Here is a 23,754-nt window from a genome sequence, read left to right as displayed (position 1 = left end):
ACAGTGCAGCACGGTGTTTATTCCCGAGCAATACTACTCATTGCAGTCAGGTGCAGCTGGACAGTTTCCTTTTTTGTGGTCTCTTTTGTTCTATTGCCATAAATAACTGAGAAGTCAGATACATGCAAAACATGCTAATAAGCTGTAAGCCATATGCCGGATGTGGTCTCCCTCTGTAGCTAATTAAAAAGCCATCTTTTGATCTTACAATAGCTTGCTGCCAGCAATGGTAAACAAAGCAAGTGACAATGACATAGTAATGGATTAAAAAAAAACAAAAAAAACCCCACTGAAGACACAACTCTAATGGAGCTCTATTCTTAGCTTTTTTGCTTTTGTAATGTCTTTAGTTTATTTAACATTGTGTGTCACACTCCATAGACCTTATAGTGGTTGTTGTCAAAAGACACTGTTTTTTTTTTTTAATTGAGGCATTTAATAGGAACATCTTGCAAAGCGGAGGTCATTCTAGCAGGACACCCATGTGAATCAATAGCAATCAACACATTGCCCACCATGCACCTCTCGATTGACAGATGTCTATTTTCAGGTAAAGTTGCAGCATGATAGTGACTAAATGGGGGAAATGCTGCAGTTAGAAATAATTTAACAAGTTTCATCATTAAATGAAAAAGTATCAGACTTTTTCTTGCAGAATGTCTTATCGCCCTTGGTGGTTTCTTGTTCCTAGGTTTATACTACATTTAAATTCTTTCCTCAACCTCACAGGTAAGGGCACAAAAAAAATGGATTTTAAACTCAGTATTACATTTCACCTTGAAAATTCGTACTTAGTTCTTCTTTTTGCAAATTTGATTCTTGCAAAACAATTTTGAGGGAGAAATGCAATTCTGTTACCAAATTTAAAAAACTGAGAAAAAAGGACAGCTGACAGCAATCAGCATGAATTTCAAACAAAGCTAATTATCATATTTATTTATTTATTTAGCATTTAGCAAATATTCTGAAAGAAAATTATTTGGATTGATACTAGGTACAAGATGTGGATAAAGTAGTTAACAAAATAACGTTATTTAATTGAACTTTAAAAAACAATGAACGCGAATATTGTGATTGGCTTGTGACATATCCTATCAGCATTACTTCCTCCCTGTCGTTCGTTTTATGTCAGGTTGCCATGGAAACAGGAGCTGCGCCAAACAAACTTGTCGAACACCGGGTGACTCGACATAACTGGGTTCAACTCTACAACATATATGGACCCTCGCTGTAGCATTAATTAGACAAAAGGCTAACGTTGCAAGCCGAAATGTCCCATCAGGTGTTATGCTGAGTTCTGCCAGCTCTCCTCGGTGACACTCGCGGGGTCGCGCGCAGAGGGAAAAACGGAGCCTACCAAATGGTCGGACCATTTTCTCTTGGATTTACTGGTAACATCACCGACTAAGTTGGTCTTTTGCGGTTTTAGGAATAACGATATAAATAGAAATCAACAATTTATTCATAAGTTTGTAACTACCCTTTCCCAATAAATATGTTAAGCACGCTATATGAAATATTTCCTCACAACACGTTAAGTTAAAATGTCAAAAATGTTTGACTTGGTAAACGTCACACAGTAGGCTATATCATTTTCGGAGCCAGAAGAGCGCCGCAATTCGAGTGATGAGCCCATTTAGTTAGTAACTACTTCTCCGGGAATGAAGGATGAAGTGTTGCTGTGTTATTTATTTATTTGTATCACCATTAAAATATATTAATCTTAATCTGTTTTAATACTGTCGCATTAGCATACAATCTTAGCTAACTCGTCGTTTGAACCTATAGCATCGAAAACAAAAGTGTAGGTCTTAAAGTTAAACAAAAAACAAAACAAAAAAAACTCTATTTACAATATCAGAGCGCAAACACTTACTTACGCTCTCAATTCCAAGAAAAAAGTCAACAGCATTACTTTAAAGTCAGAATAATAAGCATGGTTTTTAAATGTGCATATAGGAAAAACATAATTGAACCCACGTTTTGAAGTCGGTTCCGGCTCGGGGGGGGGTGGTGGCGGTAGAAGCACCTCATGGCAGGTGCGCCAAACCCGGCGTAACACCTGCAGGATACCGCGACTCCTGACGGCGTTCCTTCTTTCTCCGGGTGACGGAACATGTCTTCCAGTCGTTTTCAGGTACCTCGGGCCTCTTCCGCTAATCTACCGTGTTCTCTTTGGGTAGCCGGGCCAAAACTGTGGTGAACTCCCATCATTGTTGTTCTGCCAGGGCGGGCCCGTGGTCGAGCTGCTCAGCGGGCAGGGGAAGGACCCGGTAGCCAGGTGGAAGCTGTCCGGAGGGCCCGCAGCCATACAGAAGGTGAGTGAGCTTCACAGCTGCTCAGCTGCTGGCGACGGCGGCACACTATTACGAATGGGGGCACTCGTTGTCTAATTCAGTCACAGACTTTACGTCACGGTGAACGTCCGCATAGAGAGGGCTCTGTGTTCAATTCAAGAATGCGTATATAAAATATAACTCTTGAAGGGTCACGAGAGCTGACGCTACCTTCTTGTAGCTTTTTTTTTTTTTTTTTTTTTTTTTGCACATTTTTTTTACACTGCTGTGTAAATATTTCCAGAAATTGCTGAAACGACTGGAAAGTCGAAGTGTCACAACTTTTAATATGTGTAAAAAAATATATATATATTCAAAAATATGCCTAAAATTAATCCCTTTCCTTGGTTGAGTAGTCTTTGATTTAAAAAGAGCTGGACTGTATTTCAGACTCAATCCGTTTTACGGTTGACAAGTACTTACCATGAACCTTGTTTTTCATTTTTTTCTTATTTCTCCAGGAGTACGATAAAGAGGTGAAAGGATTTGTTTACTGTCTGGAGGGCAGCAGCCAGACGGTGAAGATGCAAACGCCAGACAGCTCTAAGGTGTCTCGTAAGTTGCCTTCCATTCTTGAACCCATTCGTAAACTTTTTCAAATTTTGTTGACGCACGACTGCGCCTCTTTGTTTTGTTGTTTGCACGCACCGCCGCCTGCAGTTGGGCTCCTCCACAGCTTCGTGGTCCTTCAAGTTAACATTCCTCGGAGCAAAGATTTCTCCATTGAGATTATGTAAGTACAACATGTTTTTTTTTTTTTTTTTTTAACAAATTCTTTCCCCCCCATTGTTACTCAGAAAGCGAACTAAAAAAAAAGCATATGTGAAAGACACTGTAGCTCTGCTGAAAAGTTGAGAACAGACCCTACTTAGTGTTGCTTCCAAAAATTATTTGATGTAACTATGTTTAATATAAATGTTTAATAAACCAAATCACATAACGCCCCATTTGATCTAAAATTCACTTTACCAGTGTTTCTAAGTCAGTCTGTGAACTTCCCAGAGAGGATAAAAGTCAAATGCGCGCACACAAAAAGCTGCCGTGGAAATCAACATGTTGTGGCGTCGCAAAGGGCAACGCTGTCTCACTGATAGGTTAGTGACAACACCCAATGCCAGGGGTTCAGTCCTCCCCCTAAAGCCACTTTGAGGCAGGCCATGCTTGGGTGCCATGTGCGCCCCCCGTTCCTCCTCCCAAGTCATTGTTTATGTGGAATTACACCCACTTTCAGTCTTTCAACTTGGGCGTTTTGCCCTGTGACATCACTTCAGCACGTCCAATAGGAGGGAGTCTGTAAGGTCATAAGAAAATGGAGGAACATTTTCTATTGCCCTTGCGTTGACCACGTCCCCGGTGTGTTTGGCCCACGTTTAAGGTCCTAGTGAGGTGCTTACGGAGGCACGGGTCTGGAAACAACATTTCAGCAGTGTGGGCTCACAAGGCGTGTTTAAAAAGAAATAGCAATAGACCTGAAAAGGAAGCAGCCGTGCACATGAAAAACACTGCATTTCATCTGAAAATGGCCTAAAACCACCTCATGGCCACCTTGTTTTTGCTGTGAGCCTTTCTGGGTGAAAGATGCTAAAAGTCTTAAGACAACACTTCGGCTTATTAAACAAAGAAACAGAAAAAACAGACAGATACAGCACTGTCAGTGCCAAAAAGCCTGGTTGTCCATACTGACTATGACAGTATTTGTTTGTTTGTATCTGATATTTTCACTGTTAAACCATACCAGACAAACAAATGATGGTGTCCTGCTGAACACTTCCCCATTAACACCAAGCTACATTGAAATAACCCAGTTAACAACTAATTCCCCACCAAAAAAAAAACCCATTCAGTTCTTTTGGCAGAAAGAAAGCTTTTCTGTTGTTCAATATAGTTTTGGCCAATAAAAAATAGTTTATTCATGTCTAAAGTCTGTTTTACACATTGTCAGTGAATTTGAAAACAACCGTTACAGTAAGCAGGGCACTTTGCTATGAGAGGTTTATTTATTTATTTTTTTTTCAATGCCTTCAGTCAATCCTTTTATATGCATTTGACCGGTATGCAATTAGCTACACACCAAAATAGTGCATTTCCTGTGAATGTCAAGCAAATTTGAACCAATTATTGAGGCAGTGAAAAGTGTAATAGTGTCACAGGACGATGCTACGACGCTACAAAAGATTTCAGGAAAACTGGTTTCCATTAACCGTTTTGGGCATTAGCATCGAACATACCAACTTTATTGCCACTTAGAGGAAGTTACTTCGAATGATGCTGCTTCCATAAAACCCCTAATGCAATATTCTTCTTAATGCACACTAAAAGGCTTAATGGAAAGGCCGGAACTTCTTGGTGACTTCGCATCACGCTGGTAAACGCCGTTTTGTTTGTCTCCCTACAGGGTAACAGACTCAGAGCACCTCAAAAGGAGGCTTCACTTCTCAACAGTGCACAAAGAACTTTCTGTCAATCTTCTGCATGCAAAGATACCTTTTGTCAGTGTGAAGCGAAACAGTGTGAGTATTTTGCCCATTCCCTGAGTTCTGTCACCGCTTCTGCTTTCGTATTCTTCCGAGCGGCCGTTCTCACGATCCTGGGATCAGAGTTAGACCTTGTGAGCACAAAACCCACGCTGTTTCTGTGTGTCTCAGTGGTCCACCCTGCTCATAGACCTTGTGTCTTTCACCGGTGAGCTCTTCAAAGGCTTCTTGAAGCTGGATGTCATCACTTTGTTTGCGAGCTGTAAAGTCAGAAGAATCTTCACCATGAAAGCAGACTCAACAAGAATCCCTGACGATGGTACTGGAGAGTCCTCGCATTCAGCAGTCAGCAGTTAAACACTAGTTTCTCTCTTTTTTTAAATTCATTATTTTTTTTCCCCTCTTAACCTCCACCCATGTGACATTGGTAACACTTTTATCAAGTATGTACTTTTAGTTTGTATGCTCCCCCACTGATACCTTTTTTAGTTACTCGATTTGTCAGCACATGTATTATGCGTTTGATGATTGCGTACGCATACATTATAAATGATGGATGGATGGAAGTCATGGCAGACAAAGCCTAATGCATCATTTATAAAGTATGAATACACAATCAATAGACACGCGCCGTATATGTGTCGAAAAATAAAGTCACAAAAAAAAATGTACAACTGCTTCAAGTGTGCACTTATATAAGGGGTTACATGATGTCACGTTTGAAACCCCCCTTGCATTAATCCCACTGCTCTTGCCATCTTTTTTTATAACACACTCTCTCTCTCTCTCTCTCTCTCTCTCCCCATCTCTCTCTCTTTCTCTCTTTCTCACTTTTTACCTATGTTTTCTATGCCAGTGCTCATTGAATGGTTCTCACACGTTTCTCTCTTGAATTTAGATTTGTCCCTGGACGGTGAAAATTTAATGGACTTGATCCCTCGCAGTTGCAAGTTCCCACTGGATGTGGTCCATTACACGCAGGTGTTGAGCATGGAGAGTTTGCAGAAGGAAGGCGTAATATCTGAGCCGTTCAGGCCTGACTCCGGTAGGCAACCAATCACAGGAGTTTGACAGGAGAAAAACTCTTCTAAGTCTTTAAAAACCTTTCCCTCGCCAGAATTCTGAGTTGCTGTGCAGAAAGTTTAATGATACTATCTGTTAAATGATGCTTTCAGGGCTTATATTTTAGAATCTGTCACCTGAAATTGTGTAAAAAAAAATATCACTTGTTGCCGCACTAACTTACACATTCAGGGCCCCAATTCTAAAATCAAATGAATTGTACATTCGGAGTAATGTTCTGATTTTGGGCATATTTTGGTGCAGTGTTTGTATTATTTTGTGAAAATCAGCCAAAAAAAAAAAAGAAGCAGACAGAAAATGTTTTATGGACATATATCTATTGCATGGGTCCCTTTTTTTTAATGGTCCAATACTTCACCTACTTTTTATATGCAGGGAAAATGCAACATAGCATGGTATTAACAAAACTGTAAACACTTTGTGTGCAGCCCTTTAAAAAGACACCAAGAACTCCACCACTGAACAAAAGATCTCGGGAACTCATTACGAACATTAGGGCACAACCTCACCTCTGCTGATGTGTTGGAAGCACTGCGAAACGAACGTTGTGCTGTGCCAAAAGCCACGTTGAATACATAGCGTGTGTATTTTTAAAAATGTTGTCGACATCGAGCCGATTTGATCCTCTGTGTGTGAACTCTGGTTTGCATCGGGCGAGTTGCGGACGTTTCACGCACAAATCACCGGTAGTTTGCAAAGTCAGATTTTACACTTTAGATAATTGTCACATTCTGGTTAAAAATTGACATGTCGCTCACTTTTGTCTTTCCCTTATTCCTCATATACTATCAGAAATACTGTTATGAACTTTTTTTTAAAAAAAAAAAAACAGTGTGCAGATTGTTTTAACATTTTTATGAAACCAGTAATATTTGTGCGCGTGCTGAAAAATGTTTCTGTCAAGGGAGTAATTTATACATAAATCAATGCGTTTGCAAGTTATTCAGCGTCTGAATAATTTATTCATTGTGAGACTGTTCTGACCCCATACATTTAGTGTGGGCAGGTGTTAGGGGCCAGTATCGACGTCTGCATTATCCGCCCAGTTTTGCATATAAAACAGTCACTTTACAGGCCGGTGAACAGCTTTCTCTAGCACGCGGTGATCATTGTGGTGTTTTTGCGCCATGAAACTCCTCTTATCCTCATTTGTGTGTTGCTGTGCACCCCATCTATTCACAAAGAGCTGTAATTATCCACTCATATGAAAGACATGCACGGCTAATCCAGCCCTGACGCCTCTGTGGCCCTTTCTTTTTTTTTTTTTTTTTTTAATCACCGCTTATTTATTTGTCCTGACAGCTGTCCAAAATCATGTCGAGTCAAACAGCGATGCCCATAAAAGAGTAGTAAACACGCACGGGGAAAATAGCTTTTCCCAATTAGCTCCTGCATTATTAGCATAACGTTTACAATCATAATTAAAAGGATTGTTATTAAAGTGGGCACACAATTTAACTGTGACAGAGTTGCTTAGCGAATGTTGTTACTTCTGCACCTGATCTGTCAGAAACTATTAAAAACTAGGCCGCCGCCAGTCGCGCCGCGGCGACAGCCACTGATTAGCTGACATTCTGTGGAAGCGTTTTTTCATTTCTTTTTCTCACCCCAGAAAGTCAGTCCATTGAAAGGCTCGGAAAAATCAATGCCGAAAATTATTTTAATTCCTCCAATTGTGTTTATTGTCTGCGGCGCGCAATTTGTGTGTGCCGGCGGACGAGGGTGCACAAAGGGCTTTGCTTGCTCCTTCACCTGGGCCATTTTGTTCCCGCAGAATGTGCCACATTAGAGGGTCATCTTTTTCATCGCTCGCAGTCCGCCGCTCCGTCTGCATCATCCTCGCCGTCGAGCGCGCTCCGCACAATGGAAGTGTCTGCTCTCTGCTCCGATGAGGATCAGAGAGGAAGCGCGTTTTACTCCCAGCGTCAGCCGCGGCCGCTCCTAATGAGTCATGAGGCTCGGATGAAGCAGGGTCAGGCTGAAGCACTTGCGCGATTCCTTCTTTTATTTTATTCATTTTTTTTTCCCCTGTCATTTATTTGATGAAAGAAGAGTCTAAGGTGGATTCAGCCGAGGCCTGTTTAATGAATAAAACCAGGTGCGGAACACCATTAGCGCACAGCTTCGCTCGGGCCGGTGGGGTCGTGCCGCAGCCCATTTTCACCAGTTCATTACAGTGCTGACATGCGCACGCGGCACTGATACCGCTGGACCGTGGAGTTGCCACCTCTCCCTAACTTGCATGTTTTTTAAACTGTGGGAGGAAGGCGGTAAACCCGGACAGGGTCTTCTCAGGCATGGGAATAATAGCATGCACACTGCAGAACAGAAAGCCTTGTAACCCTGAACCTTCTTGCTGTGCCGCAACAGTGCCGCTGCTGCCCCAGTGTGAAATAAGTTCACATTTTAATCGACTGTAAAAGAAAAAAAAAAAAAAAAAAGAAAGTGAAAAGATGCAATGAAAATGAGCTCTTTGGCAAAGCCGCCCTCCTCGTCAAACACATTCAGGACATCTTCATTGACCCACGTAACAAGTTTATCAATAGCGGCGTAAATATGACTAGGCTGCCTTTGGGATACCTAAAGGCATATGTGCAATATACTGTATAACCCAGTTATGTTGAGGAAGTGTTAGTGTAAGCTGATCAGATAGATGTGACAACCGTGCCTGTGAGGCAATAAGTAGATTTCAGTTGCATGAATAACTTCCAATCATATATTTGCATATACATATATTATGTATCTGAACTGACTGATCATTTATGTATCTGTATTCTCGTCTTTTATCGACAGTGTGTGTGCGACCTAATGACGTGTCGCTGTGATTTGCACCCATTTACTCATTGTTTTTTTTTCCCCTGACTTCTTTTACACCTTTTAGCCCTGCACCTGCACCTGCACCAGTATGCTCTTTTAAATTAATTATTTTGGAAATTTCATCTCCGACAAGTAAAAAATACAACAACAACAACCAAGCGAACAAAAAAACTGTTTCAGTAATTCCCACTCCTATTACCCATGATGTGGGTGTATTGCCAGCTGTTTTTCAGCGCAGATTGTGAATTGTGCCCAAACAGCCCTGACACCAGGCAGCCTGTGTCAGGTTTCAGTGGAAACTCACGAGAAATGAAAACTCCTCTGCATTTTTGCTCTGTGGAAAAAAATAGACAATGGTTAGCAAGGATAAGCGCTTGTAAAGTGATTTGCACCTGTCCTCCACACCGTAACCAAATGCAAAATTCTGCCTCGAGCAGCCCCGGCTCTTACAATGTAATCACTAGGAACAAAAAAAAAAACAAAGAATGTAAAGTGAAAAAGCCGGGCTTGATTTATTCTGATGAAATCAGTGGTGTCCGCGCAACTCTACAATGTTCATTTCTTTTGTATGGTGCGTGGAAAACGAGCTGCAGTGAGCGAGTGAAATTTGCCCGCTCCCACTCTAAGGACCTCATCCCCAGTGCCGTCCTTCCCCTTCTGTTCCTTTCAGCTGTTCCTTTCAGGCGTGGCCGCAGCCAATCATCTGCCTCCATCTCACCCTCTCCTCTCTGCATCATCTTCTCTCAAACCAACTCGCTCCCCTGTCCTCTTTCACTGCATCCATAAATCTCTCTTGCTCTTCCTCTTGTCCCCACTGCCTGCCACTTCCAACCTCAGTATCCTTTTACTGATATATTCACTATCTCTCCTCTGCCCATGTCCGCATCATCTCGCTCCGACCTCTCCGGCTTTATCACCTACACATCTAACATGCCTTCACTCTGATGTTCTCACTCCTGATCCTATCCATCCTGTCCACTCCCATGGAGAAGGTCAACATTTTAATCTCTGCTCTTCCAGCTCTGTCTCCTGTGTTTTCCCTCAGTGCCGCTGTCTCCAAACGGCACAATATCGCCGTTGGCACTTGTAACCTTGAGGTGGAGGCCATTGGAAAGATACCTGGTAGACATCGGTAACGATCCCGGTGTTTTATTGGCGGATCCCTTCAGTGTTTCGATCCACTCAATGTCCAAAATGTCCCTATGTTTTTTTTTTTCTATGTTTTGTTGGGTATTGTCTTTGATAGTGCTCGGCAAAGGTCCAATGTGTAATATTTGGTTTTATTTAGGATTTTCAATTGAAAAGCTTAATATACTGCCCATGAATACATTAACACAGGTGTACACTCCCAGTACGATAAAACTAATTTGCTTTTCCTACCCATAGAACGGTTCCTATTTGTATATAACAAAGGGTCTTGCTCCCAATTAGCTGCCATCTTGCACCCCCATATTTCTAAGGAAGCCAGGGAGGGACAATCCAGCTCGCCTGACAGCGTGTTACGTGATTAGGGGGACTGCTAGCATCCTCAAATAAACCAACAAAGAAGGTGAACGAGGTACCAAGGATTGAGTGAGCGGGCCACCGTAGTTCACCGGCAAGCTCGGGAGAGGGAGGGTACGGAGTCCCAAAGGGGACATAAGTGAAAGAGCGCTGCAATGTCTCTAAATATTAACACTGGACCTTTAACTGGCAGTAACCTGGCGTGATTTGGAAATTTTGTCTTTTTTTCCATGTCGACGATGAACTAAATTTGAGAATAATCAGTGTTTTTTGTTATGTGTCGAACAGTTTACCAACCACTCTATCACCCAGTTATTTGTCTCGTGCTACGTGCTGCAGCTTTTATCAGAGGTTCAGGCACACACAGTGGTAGAAACTATCAAGGCCTTGTTAGCATTGCTGCTTGTAAACAAACCTGCCCCCAAGCTCCCCAACAAATCTTGTTTGTCAGTTGCCAATAGCAGGGACAGTCTTTCGAAGCTGACGGATTGTATATGCGCACACAGTTTAAGCTCTCGGGTTGTGGCATGACAATGGAAATGCATTGTAATTCATGGACTTGTACTCCGCCCCGCAAAGATTTTTCTTGAACCGGGCAAGCTGAATTTTATTACGGCCTTCAAGTGTTCCCTTTCACATCTGAGTTGCACGACTCAAGTTTAACTCTGTATTTTGTCCTCAAGATGGCCAATCGACATGACAGTTCACCCAACGTGACTTTTGAAGATGTCGGATTGCTGTGCCCTTTACACCGCGCAACTAGTTGTCGGTTAGAATTAGTGCAGCGTTAGTAAATCCTTCATTATCCATTTATAACATATGGTTCCTCCATTGATACACACTGATAAATATTTTATAAGCACTGGGTATGCTAACCCTGACCCTAATCCTAATACATAATGTATAAAATATGAATACACAATCAAAAAAAGACACGTAGGTTGTGCCTAAAAACTAATGAACAAAACCATTTAAACCTGCTAAAAGTGTGTACTTGGTAGCAGCGGCGGGATGGGTCACGCATGACAAGTGGGTCTGCTCTCCCAAACCAGTCCTGGACAGTAATACATCACTTCTGAGATAGGAACAAAATTCCAGCAGGTCGCAAGTTGTTTTGTGTCAGAGATGGATTTCAACAAGGTCTCAGAGTTGTTTGCTTCTTGCCCTCCGGTGGTACAACATGCATATGCATGCACGTATACACACATGAATAAATATACTCATATATTTGGCAACATTCTAACCTCTGATTTTTTTTTCTTTTTTTTTTTAAAGAAGTGCAAACAACAAAGGAGTGGCTACTGCTGTGTGGCAGCATGCCATGGTCATTTGTATGTGGTGGAAAGCAGCCATATTTATAGATGCATGTGGCAAGACTGAGTAAGGAGCTGATGCAAGTGTTAGCTGTGGGCTTTCATTTCTCATTCCTCTTAATGCACATTTACACCCTCATTGGCTGCCCAGGAGTGCAGTCCAGATATTTACGGGCGGATCTATTTTTTTTGCGCGTAAAAAATGTACCCAGCTGTCATCACTCACACAGACTGATGATGAAGCGGATCTACTAAGCAGGCACAATGAGGATTGAGTCTGTCGTTTGGGCAGACTAGCGCACGCAGCGCGTCGAGCGCGCAAAATATGATTTACCAAAGCATAAATGCGTGTGTGTTTGTGTGTGTATGTAGATAGCAGGCATTTTATGCCGCGTTTCATCCCCTCGTTGATGGGCTTGAATCCCTCTTGCCAGGGCGTTGATGTCGATCGTCAGTCCAGATACAGTGCAGACCAGCTGGCGATGGCGAATACAACACAGCTCTCACTTCCTGGGAGACTGGGTCACAATGCCGTGGCTGCAATTACCATTTTTCACTCGCACGTCACCCCGCTGCCCCCCCTCCATGGCCGAAACCAGTAGCGCACTCAAAATCCTCATTTAAATGCGCCGGCACCTGTTGTCGTGCCGGCTTTGTAGATCACCCCCGACACGCACACCAGTAGCGCCCGCAGTCTGTTTGCGTGTGCAATCGATTTTTGCGCTCGCTATCCGGGATCTTAGTAAATCAGGCCATTAGAGAGCTGGATATCTGGGAGGCCCGAGATGCATTGGCCCTGGCGCTTCCCTCTGAAAAGTTCACACGCACTGCGAGTGCTGAGACACCGGCGAGTTTTTCCCTCTGTGATGAGGCTCTTGTCGGGAAGCTCATTAGACCCGCCGGGGACTTGAAATTTGGGCTGAAGTCATGCGGTGCGAACCGGGCATAATGATAAAGGATACTCTGTCTTTTTGTCTACTAGGTAGTCCAAAGGTTCTGTAATGCTCTACTGTAAGGAACATTTAGCCAGATGATTTTCCAGCACTATAGTCAAACTCCCTATAATTGGCAAGTCGTGCCACTCAGTGGCCACTTTGGCAACAAAGCTTGGTCCAATGCTCTACTGTAAAGCACATTTAGCTAGATGACCGGTGTTTGTTATGTGGCAAAATTAATATTGTGTGGAGAATACAAAGCAATACATAGTATGGACCAGTAAATCGTCCAGGATCATACAACACCATCATTACGAAAATTGTGATTCCTTTGCAGTTTCTGAAGAATTTTCTCTGTCAAAAACAAGCTGCAATCAAAAAGGCAAACCCCACAACATCCAAAACACAGCTAGGTCCAAGAACTCCAAAGCTACGTCCAAGTTAGGTCCAAGAACTCCAAAGCTAGGTCCAAGTTAGGTCCAAGAACTCCAAAGCTAGGTTCAAGTTAGGTCCAAGAACTCCAAACCACCATTGAAATGAATAGGGACACGATCGCACCTGTGCTTTGACATGACAATGATAACACAAATATTTAAAGGATTGCTAGTTTGGTCAGCAGTCGCACGATACGGAATGGGGTTTTCTTGGAAACATCACACCTAAACATTAACGCCGGTGTTTGGTATGTGGCAAAATTAATATTGTGTGGAAAATACAAAGCAATACATAGTATGAACCAGTAAATTGTCTAGGATCATACAACACCATCATTACAAAAAATTGTGATTCCTTTGCAGCTTCTGAAGAATTTTCTCTGGCAAAAACAAGCTTCAATCGAAAAGGCAAACCCCACAACGTCCAAAACACAGCCTTGGGTTCCAGGGTTTCAGGGAGAAAAACTTCTGCAGTCTCAGACAGAGGGGATGGAACCGAAGCCGTGATCTCGAATAAAGTAAACACGGGGAAACGCATCACATGAATCTGTCTTACTGATCAATGCTGATAAATGAATGCAACAGATATGTTTTTTATTTTTAATGTTTTTTTTTGTATCCTTGCAGGCTTCGGCATTCAGCAGAAGGAGCAACAAAATGAACAGCGACGGTCAAACCGTTAGCAGCAAAAGTGAGGCTTTATCTCACATTCACATCCAAGGTAAAAAAAAACAACAACATTTTTTGGAAATTCAGAAATCTTTAATTCCCAACTTCGTTAACGTCCCTTCAGAGTGTCGCGATATATTTACTTTTGAACTGCAAATGCGTCGGTCGCGCTTCCTGCTCCGAGCCACTGTGCAACCCACCTCCTGCCACCTCAGCACTCTTGTTTCTGTTTATCCGTGGGTAATACATCAGACATAATCAGTGTCAGTCACTTGCCATTGATGCCCGCTCTCTTTGTTGCGGGGTCTTTATGCCACCGCCGCCGCATCTGCCTTTATGCTGAGCGCGAACGTGAAAGGCCCAACGAGCCGCGAGAATTTCCATCAGGCTCACGGAAGGTCAAGGATGTTCCGTAACAGAGCCGCTCTGCAAATGTCCACTTAAGGCTGCCGGCCTTAAGTGGAAATGGCGCGGACGGCAGCTGCCGTTCTTCAAAACACCTTCTATACGTTTGAGTGAGAGTGATTGGCACATGCAGAGAACTGTAGCTGCAAAATGCGTGGTACGTGAACTGTAATAATTTACCATGGCTCTGTTGCGCTTCATCAATGAGAGCAAAAAATGTCCGCAAAGTTTCCGTTTTGACACATTTACAGGACATAAAAAAATATTTTGTCTCATCAAATACGCATTCACGTCCTATTTGCCAAAAAATACAATTCTGAAGCACATAAAGGCATCAAAAGCAAATTTCACTAACTGGAGTTTTTGAATGATGTTCCCTTAGAAACCCAACGGTGATGGGGCTTTTTAAGATATTATTTTGATAGTTATCACAGATTGATATTTGCAGTGATTGAAAACCGAGGTAGAGAACCGTAATGACACTTAATGCACTTCCCTTTTTGGAAAGTCTTCGCAAGATTGTCGCAAATTACGTGTGTGGTTATTATGGCTATTATATCAAGTGAGTTTAGGTGGGTAGTTGCTCGAAAAAAAATTACCATGTGATTGAAATGTGCACACATAAAGCCAGTGTATACAGTACACGCCTGCGGTTACAATAATATACACAGAGCCGCCCAACTGAAAAATTGAACTTTTACATCTGTTGGCTGTTAAATCATGTGTTCGAGTTCTCCATTCGTCACCATACATGTAATTTAGCTCTGGACATGGCATGAATGTTTTAAGCTCTGTCAGTGGTGAGTGGGAGCTACATAAGTTTTTCCCGAAGGCTAACGTTTCATACTATGAAATATTCAAAAACTAGATTTATTCATGCCTGTGAAAATTCAGTTGATGTGTTCTTTCACACTTTTGTTGTTGGGTTTTAAAATTATATATATTTTTTCTGTTATTTCTGCATATATTATAATAATCTGAAATACAGTTCATATATAATCATGCAATTTTAATTATTATCATCTAGTATCATGAAGGATTATGGAAACTAGATAGATAGATAGATATATAGATAGATACATATGTATATATCTATATGTATGTATATATTTACATATAGATATAGATAGATATATACATTTGATATATATGTATATATATCTATATGTATATATCTATCGATATGTATATGTATATACATTTGATATATATATATACATATAGATATATATACATATACATCATTTATAAAATATCTTAGTCTACATATTTTTTAAATGTATTAGTAATGAAAGTTAATGATTAGCTGAGTTTAAAAAACATTAGCTGTAAATTTACAACGCAAGAGTCCATACTTGTGGGAGTTGTCTACTTTTTCTACCTTGGCTTGTTAGTTGAAAAATTCCCATTAAAAAAGGTTGATAGGGCAAAATCACAAATGGACGTCACCAATTTGCGGTGAGAATGAATCAAGAAACCTGCTTAACCAACTCCAGGGTAGCAACTTCACAGACAAGTAACTGTGTACGTGCCAACCTCCCTCGCACTGTTTGCTGTCATAAAGCTCAGCTAACGCGAAAGAACTGCGCTCTCCGTAGGAACGCCCAGCAGCTTACTGCCTCATCCTCCGAAAGACAGAGCGCCTGACAGAGCTGGATCTAATAAGCAGCGAGTTCACAGCGGCGGGAGAGAAAGACACGCGTTATCAGGTCGGGCCGCAGCGCATCTCGCCACTCCAACCCGTGGGACCAACGCGTTTGTTTTCAGGGCCTGCTTTTATTGCCGTCGGCTAATGCGGTGTCGTTATCGTGGTTAACAGCCCCGCCGGAAGCAGCGTCTGACGGCCACAGAAAGACGAGGACAAGCGGGGAGAGGAGCACCCCGCCGTGCGCCGAGCGCGAACCTGCCGACCTCAAGTCTCAGCCCGCGACGCCAGGTGAGCTTCGCGTCTGCTGCGAGCAGGCGGACGAGCGGGACGGCTGGAACACTCGCATGCTTTTAGACAGAGTGGAGTTGGAAAAGTGAAAAAAATAAAAATAAACCTGGAGGGGAAAAAAACAACTCCAGAAGTGAAGGGAAGACAATAATGTGCATGCTAAGTGGCGCAGATGTCTATTCTGCATGTTGTGATTTACAATTCTGAACCTGACCTTTGTACTTATGAAATCAGACCCTTACTCATAAATTAGATCTCTTCAAATATTGCATTAATTTTAATAAACCTCATTCTATTGTGCGGGCTCCATCGCTTTTTGTTCCTCCTTATTAAATTTTGCATAAACCCAGCCAGGCTGTTTCAGGACTTTTCTTTTCTTTTTTTTTTTTTTTTTTTTGCTGTTGGAGTACTTCTGACTCTCCTGACTCCAACGCACGGAAATTCTCACACAAAGACAGAAAGGCACACACACACGGACACACACACACACACACACCTACACAGGCATTGTTCTCACAAAACCAATGCGCGTGCCCTGAAAGCTCATTTGTGGATGCTTCTCCACAGCAATAAGCCCCTTTGGTGCAGCCCTGCCCAAAGACACAAAGTAGTCAGTTCATTAATGGTAAAGTGGCACATTAAATTAAAGTCATGGGGACATCTCCCGGGCCCAGGGTTCGCCACACAGTGGGCAATTAGAGGAAGTGATTATACTGTCAAGAGGTTCAAATGTGCTCACTCATTCAGAGAGAGGTGAGCGCAGGCCCGCCCCGGAGTGCAAGGATTCACTTCCTCCCATGTATATATTAATAAATGCATTTTAACCCCACCAACCCCTCCCCTCTTTTTTTTTTTGCTTGTCGAAGCAAAAATCTTTTCTTTTCTTTTCTTTTCTTTTCTTTTTTCCCCCTCCCCTTTCACCTCAACAAAAGTAGAAATTGGAAACGCTGCTATGCACGGTGGTCTTCTATCAGCCAGGGCTCACTGCTCCGTCTCCGCGGTAGGAAATAATAAATAAATAAATGCTCTCCCACGTGTTGGGCCTGAAATGGTTTTTTGCCTTGGATACGTTTTTGGTTCACCTGGTATGTGGTGGTTAGGTCCAGAAGGAGCGCCGCCACTTACTTGCAGGTAGCGCTTGGCTTTAAACAGGAACAAAAGCTCTTTCACTTGCAAAATTCTCAAGGCTGAAACTCAGCAGAGAGCAAGACAGAGACTTTTTTTTTTTTTTTTTTTTTTGCGGAATAGTTCTTTGCGAGGGCGACACGATGGCGCAGTGGTTAGCGCTGCCGCCTCACAGCAAGAAGGTCGTGGGTTCGATTCCGGGGCCCTGGCCTGGGACCTTTCTGTGTGGAGTTTGCATGTTCTCCCTGTGTCTGCGTGGGTTCTCTCCGGGTTCTCCGGCTTCCTCCCACACTCCAAAAACATGCATGTGAGGTCAATTGAAGACTCTAAATTGTCCGTAGGTGTGCATGTGAGTGTGAATGGGTGTCTGTTTCTATGTGGCCCTGCGATGAACTGGCGACTTGTCCAGGGTGTCACCCTGCCTTCGCCCTATGACAGCTGGGATAGGCTCCAGCAGACCCCCGTGACCCTGAATAGGAATAAGCGGGTATAGAAGATGAATGAATGAATGAATTTTCAGTTTATTCTTCTATTTTTGACAAGTCAGTGTATATTACTGATTAAAGAAAAAAAAAGTCACATTTGTAAAGTTTATTATAAACTTTATAATATGTGCTATAATGTAGCACATATGTCCATATAGCTGTATAGTATAAAGCTATATGGCAAAAATTGAATTGGAGTCCATCCAGTGCCTCAATAAAAGAACCAAGGCCGATGCCTTTTGACTAAGCGCATGTTTCAAGGTGTTGTTGCTCCATTCTTAGCCTTTGAAAGGCTGTTGCATTCCTATTAAGATACACTCACAGCCATGCGAAAAAAAGTAAAAGTTAATATTAATGAAAGAACTTGCTGCAGTTTTGCTGTCATAAAGTAACTTGTAATTAAATGGCACTAGCCACTGGATTAAAGATTAAAATGGGATTTATTACTCATTGTGTTCCAAACACGATTATTTACCTCAGGTTTGTTGTTCTGTCCTTTAGGTGTATTGTGACTCTCATGAAAAAAAAAAAGATTTATACTCACACGCACTTCAATTTCTAATCTCATCAATATTCATGCTCCTACTTAGGTTAAAACTTGCACACTTTGGTTCTGCTTGTGCTCCTTTCTTCCAGATGAGGGGAGCTGCAGTGCAGTCAAGGAAAGTTCAGCGGCTTCTCCCTCAACGGCAGAGTCTTCCACGCGCTCAATCTGGCCGGGCTCGTCTCGTGACCCGCAGGTCCGTAGCGGCGGGGAGAATAATGAGGGGGCTGAGCCACGGCTCGTTCGGCGCGAGGTGGTGTTCTCCTTCCTATCCCAGCCACACTCACCCACACGTGGGAAAGGCCAAGGTGACCAGGAGCGGACGACCATGGGAAATGAGGTTTGGAGCGAAAGCGGAGGGCGGCACGAGGCCCGGCCCGAGGACGACTTTATTGGCAGTGAAAGTGATGAGGTATGTCTGTTCTTGTGGAAAGACGTTGGCGTGCGACGCCGAGGCCCAACCTCATTTCTCTTTTTTTTTTTTTTTTTTCCCGTACTTGTCCCTTGGAACTGAGTTACAAGGGACAGAGCGGTTGAAATCTACCCCTGCGAAATAGGACAGCCCTTCAGTGATGTCATCGGCGCGCTCTGATGGCTGCCCTGTAACCAGATGGGACATGTTCTTCATGTGGGAGTGCAGCTTCGAAATGGAGCAAAATGTAATATTGTTCTAGCCAAATCAGTCTTTTTTAAATTATACATTTAAAAACACCTTAATGTTGCGACGCCCTCGATAGCTCCCGGTGTGTCGCTATGCCAGGCAATGTTATTGGGCGGGGACATTAGATTAGATTAGATTGAACTTTATTGATCCCAAATTGGGAGCTGCACTGTTGCGACAGTCAAAAAAACAATACAAAAAGTGAAAATAGAAGAATAAAAATAAACTATACAGTAGTTACAGTTTACAATTAAAAGTAGTTAAACTGTTAAATTATACAGTAGGTACAAGATAGACAATACAATGTAATATAATTCTTTGAAAGCACATCAGAGGTCCCAAGTTAGACAGTGTTTTCCAACAGTGTGTGTCTCTAGCCTACCAGTGGCCTCCCTGGGAAATTACAAATGTCTGTCCTTTACATATTTAGCTCACTCTGCTCCAGAAAGTCTGTGCTAAAGCAGCCGGTTCTGGAAATCAGCCCTTTTGTGATGTCTGATCGGTCTCCAGGGTTAGTGACAACACTCCCAGCCAGGTGTTCACTCCAGCCTCTGAGACCCCCTCGCGGCCGCCTTGTTTTTCTTCCCTTCCAAACATGTGGAAGGTTTTAACAAAGCATCGGTTGTATAAGGGAGGGAGAGTGGGGGCTGCTCTCTGAGCACTAAATATGCAGCTTTTTTGGAAATCTTTGATTTTGTGGCTGTGTAATCCTGTTAAACTGTTCCACTAGGGTTTGGAACAAAAACTTCAATTGAGTCAATTCTGTTTAGTTTCCAGTTTTTGGCTTTCTATTAATGTATTAATACATTTAGAGAATAATTTGTTTCCGGTTAGGAATAGGCATTTATACATCTTTAACAACAACAGTATGTCTAAATCTGCAACGAAATGGTCTTTTATCCGACAGTGATTTCACATTAGCTCTAAGAATTGCTGTATTAGCTTTAAAACATTTCATTTTACCTTGCGGGAAATATTATAAATACATTTCAGTGTGATATCAAGATAAGTATTTCCTAAGAAATGCAAATGTCTTGCTGAAAGCCTCGCAATAGGTGTAATTATTTATACTTAGGAGTCTGTAAAATTAAGACCTAAGAGTCTGAATCTGTGAAACGAAGCTTTGATAATAAACCTTTGGAGTTGTTCTATGTATTAAATGCAAAAACTCTTGACGGAGAAGAGATCATCTTGTAAGGAATCAGAGAGACGTCCAAATAAGAGAAAATAAACTCACTTGCCACTTTCCTGTTCGACTGCGTTAAAATGCAACTCAGTGCATTTGGGCATGTAGACGACTTGTTGAAGTTTAAAAGCAGGCACCAGAGTGGGGGAAGAAAAGGGATTGAAATGACTTTGAAAAGTGGCATGGATGTAGGTGCCAGATGGGCCGGTCTGAATATTTCACAAACTGCTGATCTACTGGGATTTTCACTCATAACGGTCTCCAGTGTTTAAAGGGAGTATTCCCAAAAAAGAGAAACATCCATTTCCCTGAGCGAAAAATGTGATGTCAGTGGTCAGAGGAGAGTGGGCAGACTGGTCGGAGACCATAGAAAAGCAACAGTAGCTCAAATAACCACTGATTACAGCAGGAGGGTTGCACATCGACCAGTCAATACGCAGCAGACACACATGGTATGATAGGATTCAGAAACCATGTACTTTTAACAAAGAATGATTTGATGAATCAATACATTGTAAGAACATTATGATTCGATTCCATGGTTAATGTTTGTTGGTGTGCATATCTCGTGAAATTAAGAAGCCCAATTCTAGGAAAGTGTCAGTCTTACTGCATAGGACTGTATTTTCAAATATGTAAAAGACCACATATCCCCAAGCACTGGTGCTGCTGCTCAGTTGGATCCCGAAGTCCAGCTACGTTTTGTTCTCCACCTCCATTATTGTCGCTGCTGTCAATCATAATGCCAGCTACGAGGAATGCACGCAAATTGTTTCGTAGGGAGCACCAGCGTCCTCATCGTCCGAGAGACGCAAACTAAACTGGAAGTGAGAAGCCAACTAAATTCTAGTTTCACAATACCCGATCCATAACTCTACAATCGATTCATCGGAGAATTCATGGCCGATTTGTTTTGATGAGTAGCGAGGCTGCTACCAACAAAGCCGCACCTCTCAATTAAGGTTAAAATTAATATCCAGTCGTATCGGTTCATAGTTCACAAACCTAGTCACAGCCAAGGTCGGCAGACGCCACTAACCCTGATGTCAAACCTTGAAGCACCTGAACTGCTGACCAGTCAAGACCTGGGTCACTCAGGTCAGCTAACAACAAAACAGAGACCACAAGATTAACAAAATTAGGCAATAGACGTTGGAAAATGTCACCTGGTCTGACGAGTCATGTTTTCCGTTGTGACTTTTGGACGGTCGAGTCAGGCTTGGGTGTCAACGTGCTCGCACGGATCCATCCTGCCTTGTATCAACGGTTCCGATTGGTAAAACTGTTGATCTAACGGCGTGGGGGATATTTTCCCCGAGCACTTTGGCCTCTTAGTAGCAAGTGAGCATCGCTCAAACACGGCAGGCCACCTGAGTTTTGTTCCTGAGCACGTCCATCCCTTTATGACCACCGTGTACCGTCTCCTGATGGGTCTCCTGATGGCTACTTCCAACCGGGTAGCGTGTCGTGTCACGAAGCTCCAGTCCTCTTAAAGTGGTTTCTTGAACATGACAATGTACTCAAATGGCCTCCATCTCAATCCGATGGACCTCCTTTGGGACCAGGCTGACCCTGAGAGCCGCATTGCATCAGCCCATAAATCTGCCGGAAGTCCCAGACGCTGTCGTGTTCGTGTGGACTGAGGCCTCGGAGGAACGTTTTTGTTTTTTTTTTGGCAGCTTGTTGAATCTGTGCCACCAACACTTGTGACATTTGTGAGGGCAAAATAAGGGGGGAGTAGAACAAGTGCAATGTCAAAGTAAAACTGTGTTGATCTGGTAAACAAAGATACTATATCAGTTTGAGTCAGTAGATAGATTTAGTAGATATTTAATGGCATGCCAACTAAAACACCAAGTATGAAAAAAGACCACTTGTGCATTTCTACAGGGGCTGCCTTTGAAATGAGCCATATGGATTTTGCTCCACTTACTACATAAGAAATTATCATAATAATACCTCTGCAGGCCTTTTTTTTTTTTTTTTTTTTACATGAAGATGAGGCATCACTGCCCTCTTGAGAGCGAGTAGACATCCACCCCTCTAGCTAAGCGGGTGTCTGATCACAAGTTAGTTATTGTTGCAAGTGGACCACCCAAACTAATCTGAAAATGGCCATAATAGGGCCCCTTTAGTGGTGACCTCTGCACACTGCAGTTATGTCCTCCTGACAGTTTCTCTAAAATCTTTTACTTTGAGGGAGATTTCTTTATTTTTAGTTTCTTTCGACCCGCCACTTAGAAATATTATTTACTATTTTATGTCTTTACAAATATTCACATTTTGAGACAAATATATTGTAAATCTTTCAATACTAAGCCTTAAATTGAAATTGAACAAATGCGTAGGCTTTTTAATGTGTATAAATGAAGTCATATGATATTGTTTATCTTCGAAAAAATAAATTCTTGGACCATTCAAACAGAAATAATGGCCAATTTTAGTAGAGCTACATGTTTAGATGAGACATCAATCATCTCCAAAATATAAAAGTTTCAGCGTTGGTTTTTATTTGACAGGAGGTTCCCAATAAAAATGTCTGCATGTCAGACTGCCAAAATGTGTTAAAAGTACAAAGTCAAGCATCCAGTTAAATGTCTGTCAAGAATTCCGGGCCGATATTAAAAAGTTGTTTTTTTTCTGGTTAGAGCAAATATTTTCTAAGTAGAAATGCTTGTTTTAGAAATGATTTTTTCTCGGGGAAATGGTGCACACAACCTAACCTTCACCCTAAGTGGTTAGAAATGAAAGTTAGCATACCCACATATTGATTTCATTTGCATGGATTTTTCATGAAGAAAACCAAAGCAACCAACTACAACTGTTTTTTTTTTTTTCAACAAAAAGACTAAAAACAAAAAAAAATGGAAAAGGGAGGGTTAGAACATCTTGCTGCAGATATTCTACAACAGCAAACTCTTCACTTTATAACTACATGCAAGAACACAATGTCACACACCACCACAACTCTTCTTTTTGTGACGCATTACTGAATAGGTTTGTTTCTTTCCAAATTAGGTTTTGCTGCGAGGGAAACGATTGGTAAGAACTTTAATGGGAGGAAAATTCATTTTCTGAATTTGTTGAATTTAGATAGATAGATAGATAGATAGATAGATAGATAGATAGATAGATGAATACTTTATTAATCTCCAAGAGAAATTTGCAAGGTTGACCCTGACCAATAAGGCAACAAAGGCACCTATGATAGCCATTGTCCTTGAAGGGTAGAGCCAAACGATGTGAGTCGGATTTAAACATAGTCAAGGAGAATGTGGAGTGCTAAGAGGGTGGTTAATACAAGTCGGAGATCAATAAGGTGAGAGTTCGGGGGTAATTCTTCTGGCAGCGGTGAGCAGCGGCAGGGCTACAGAGCGGGAGCGACACTGTACGAGGGAGAATCATTGTGGTTCCCGGGCAAAATAAAGGAGGCAAATCCTCTCAGTTGGAAAGATTCGCTGCCTCAGTACCTCTGACATCCCTTGCGTTTTCAACTCTCTCAGCCAATTCTTTGAGTGAAAATTGTCTTTCACGTATCTAGCTTCTGTTGCTGTACGTCGTCTGGTTGCCCTTATCTCCGGATAAGAGAGTGGTGCTCTGTACCTTTGTACTCGTTGGAGCCAAATCACTTTTGCTTTAAGTTCCCCAATTGGATTGAAGAGGTACAATTGGTTTAAGTCGGTTATTCAGTGCTCACAGTTTGGTGACTGGTTTTTACTCAGCATCTGATTTTCCACTTGCAGTAAGGAGTAAAGTTTAAATACTTCTTGGTTAGGACTATGCCAATACCATCAACACAGAAAGTACCATCCATCCACCCATTTTCTATCAACGCTCATCCTGCACTC

General features: G+C 42.2%; 1 protein-coding gene across 7 annotated transcripts in view; it reads left to right on the top strand.

Annotated features, from left to right (window-relative positions):
* The first annotated feature begins 1,167 nt into the window (after window positions 1-1,167).
* The window catches only part of cfap20dc (CFAP20 domain containing), a 48,503-nt gene continuing 25,916 nt past the window's right edge, over window positions 1,168-23,754 (top strand). For 3 of the 7 annotated variants that reach the window (XR_012928262.1, XM_076037095.1, XM_076037094.1), the window contains exons 1-13: window positions 1,170-1,391; window positions 1,960-2,137; window positions 2,229-2,318; window positions 2,798-2,891; window positions 2,997-3,069; window positions 4,732-4,846; window positions 4,982-5,129; window positions 5,709-5,855; window positions 13,259-13,413; window positions 13,523-13,616; window positions 15,568-15,678; window positions 15,789-15,905; window positions 18,152-18,471. Coding sequence is in view for 6 of the 7 variants with exons in the window: in XM_076037095.1 (XP_075893210.1) it covers window positions 2,117-2,137; window positions 2,229-2,318; window positions 2,798-2,891; window positions 2,997-3,069; window positions 4,732-4,846; window positions 4,982-5,129; window positions 5,709-5,855; window positions 13,259-13,413; window positions 13,523-13,616; window positions 15,568-15,678; window positions 15,789-15,905; window positions 18,152-18,471 (1,485 nt within the window). In the remaining variant the exon portion in view is untranslated. Of the gene's footprint in view, window positions 1,392-1,959; window positions 2,138-2,228; window positions 2,319-2,797; window positions 2,892-2,996; window positions 3,070-4,731; window positions 4,847-4,981; window positions 5,130-5,708; window positions 5,856-13,258; window positions 13,414-13,522; window positions 13,617-15,567; window positions 15,679-15,788; window positions 15,906-18,151; window positions 18,472-23,754 lie in introns of all 7 variants that reach the window. The other 4 variants (XM_076037096.1, XM_076037093.1, XM_076037092.1 and 1 more) reach the window with 3 other exon arrangements.

This window comes from Nelusetta ayraudi, unplaced genomic scaffold (assembly GCF_046127955.1).
Source record: "Nelusetta ayraudi isolate G7.1 ecotype Tasmania unplaced genomic scaffold, CSIRO-AGI_Nayr_v1 ptg000050l, whole genome shotgun sequence".
NCBI lineage: Eukaryota > Metazoa > Chordata > Actinopteri > Tetraodontiformes > Monacanthidae > Nelusetta > Nelusetta ayraudi.
Note: the sequence above shows the minus strand (reverse complement) of the source record. Positions and strands in the feature narration are given on the sequence as shown.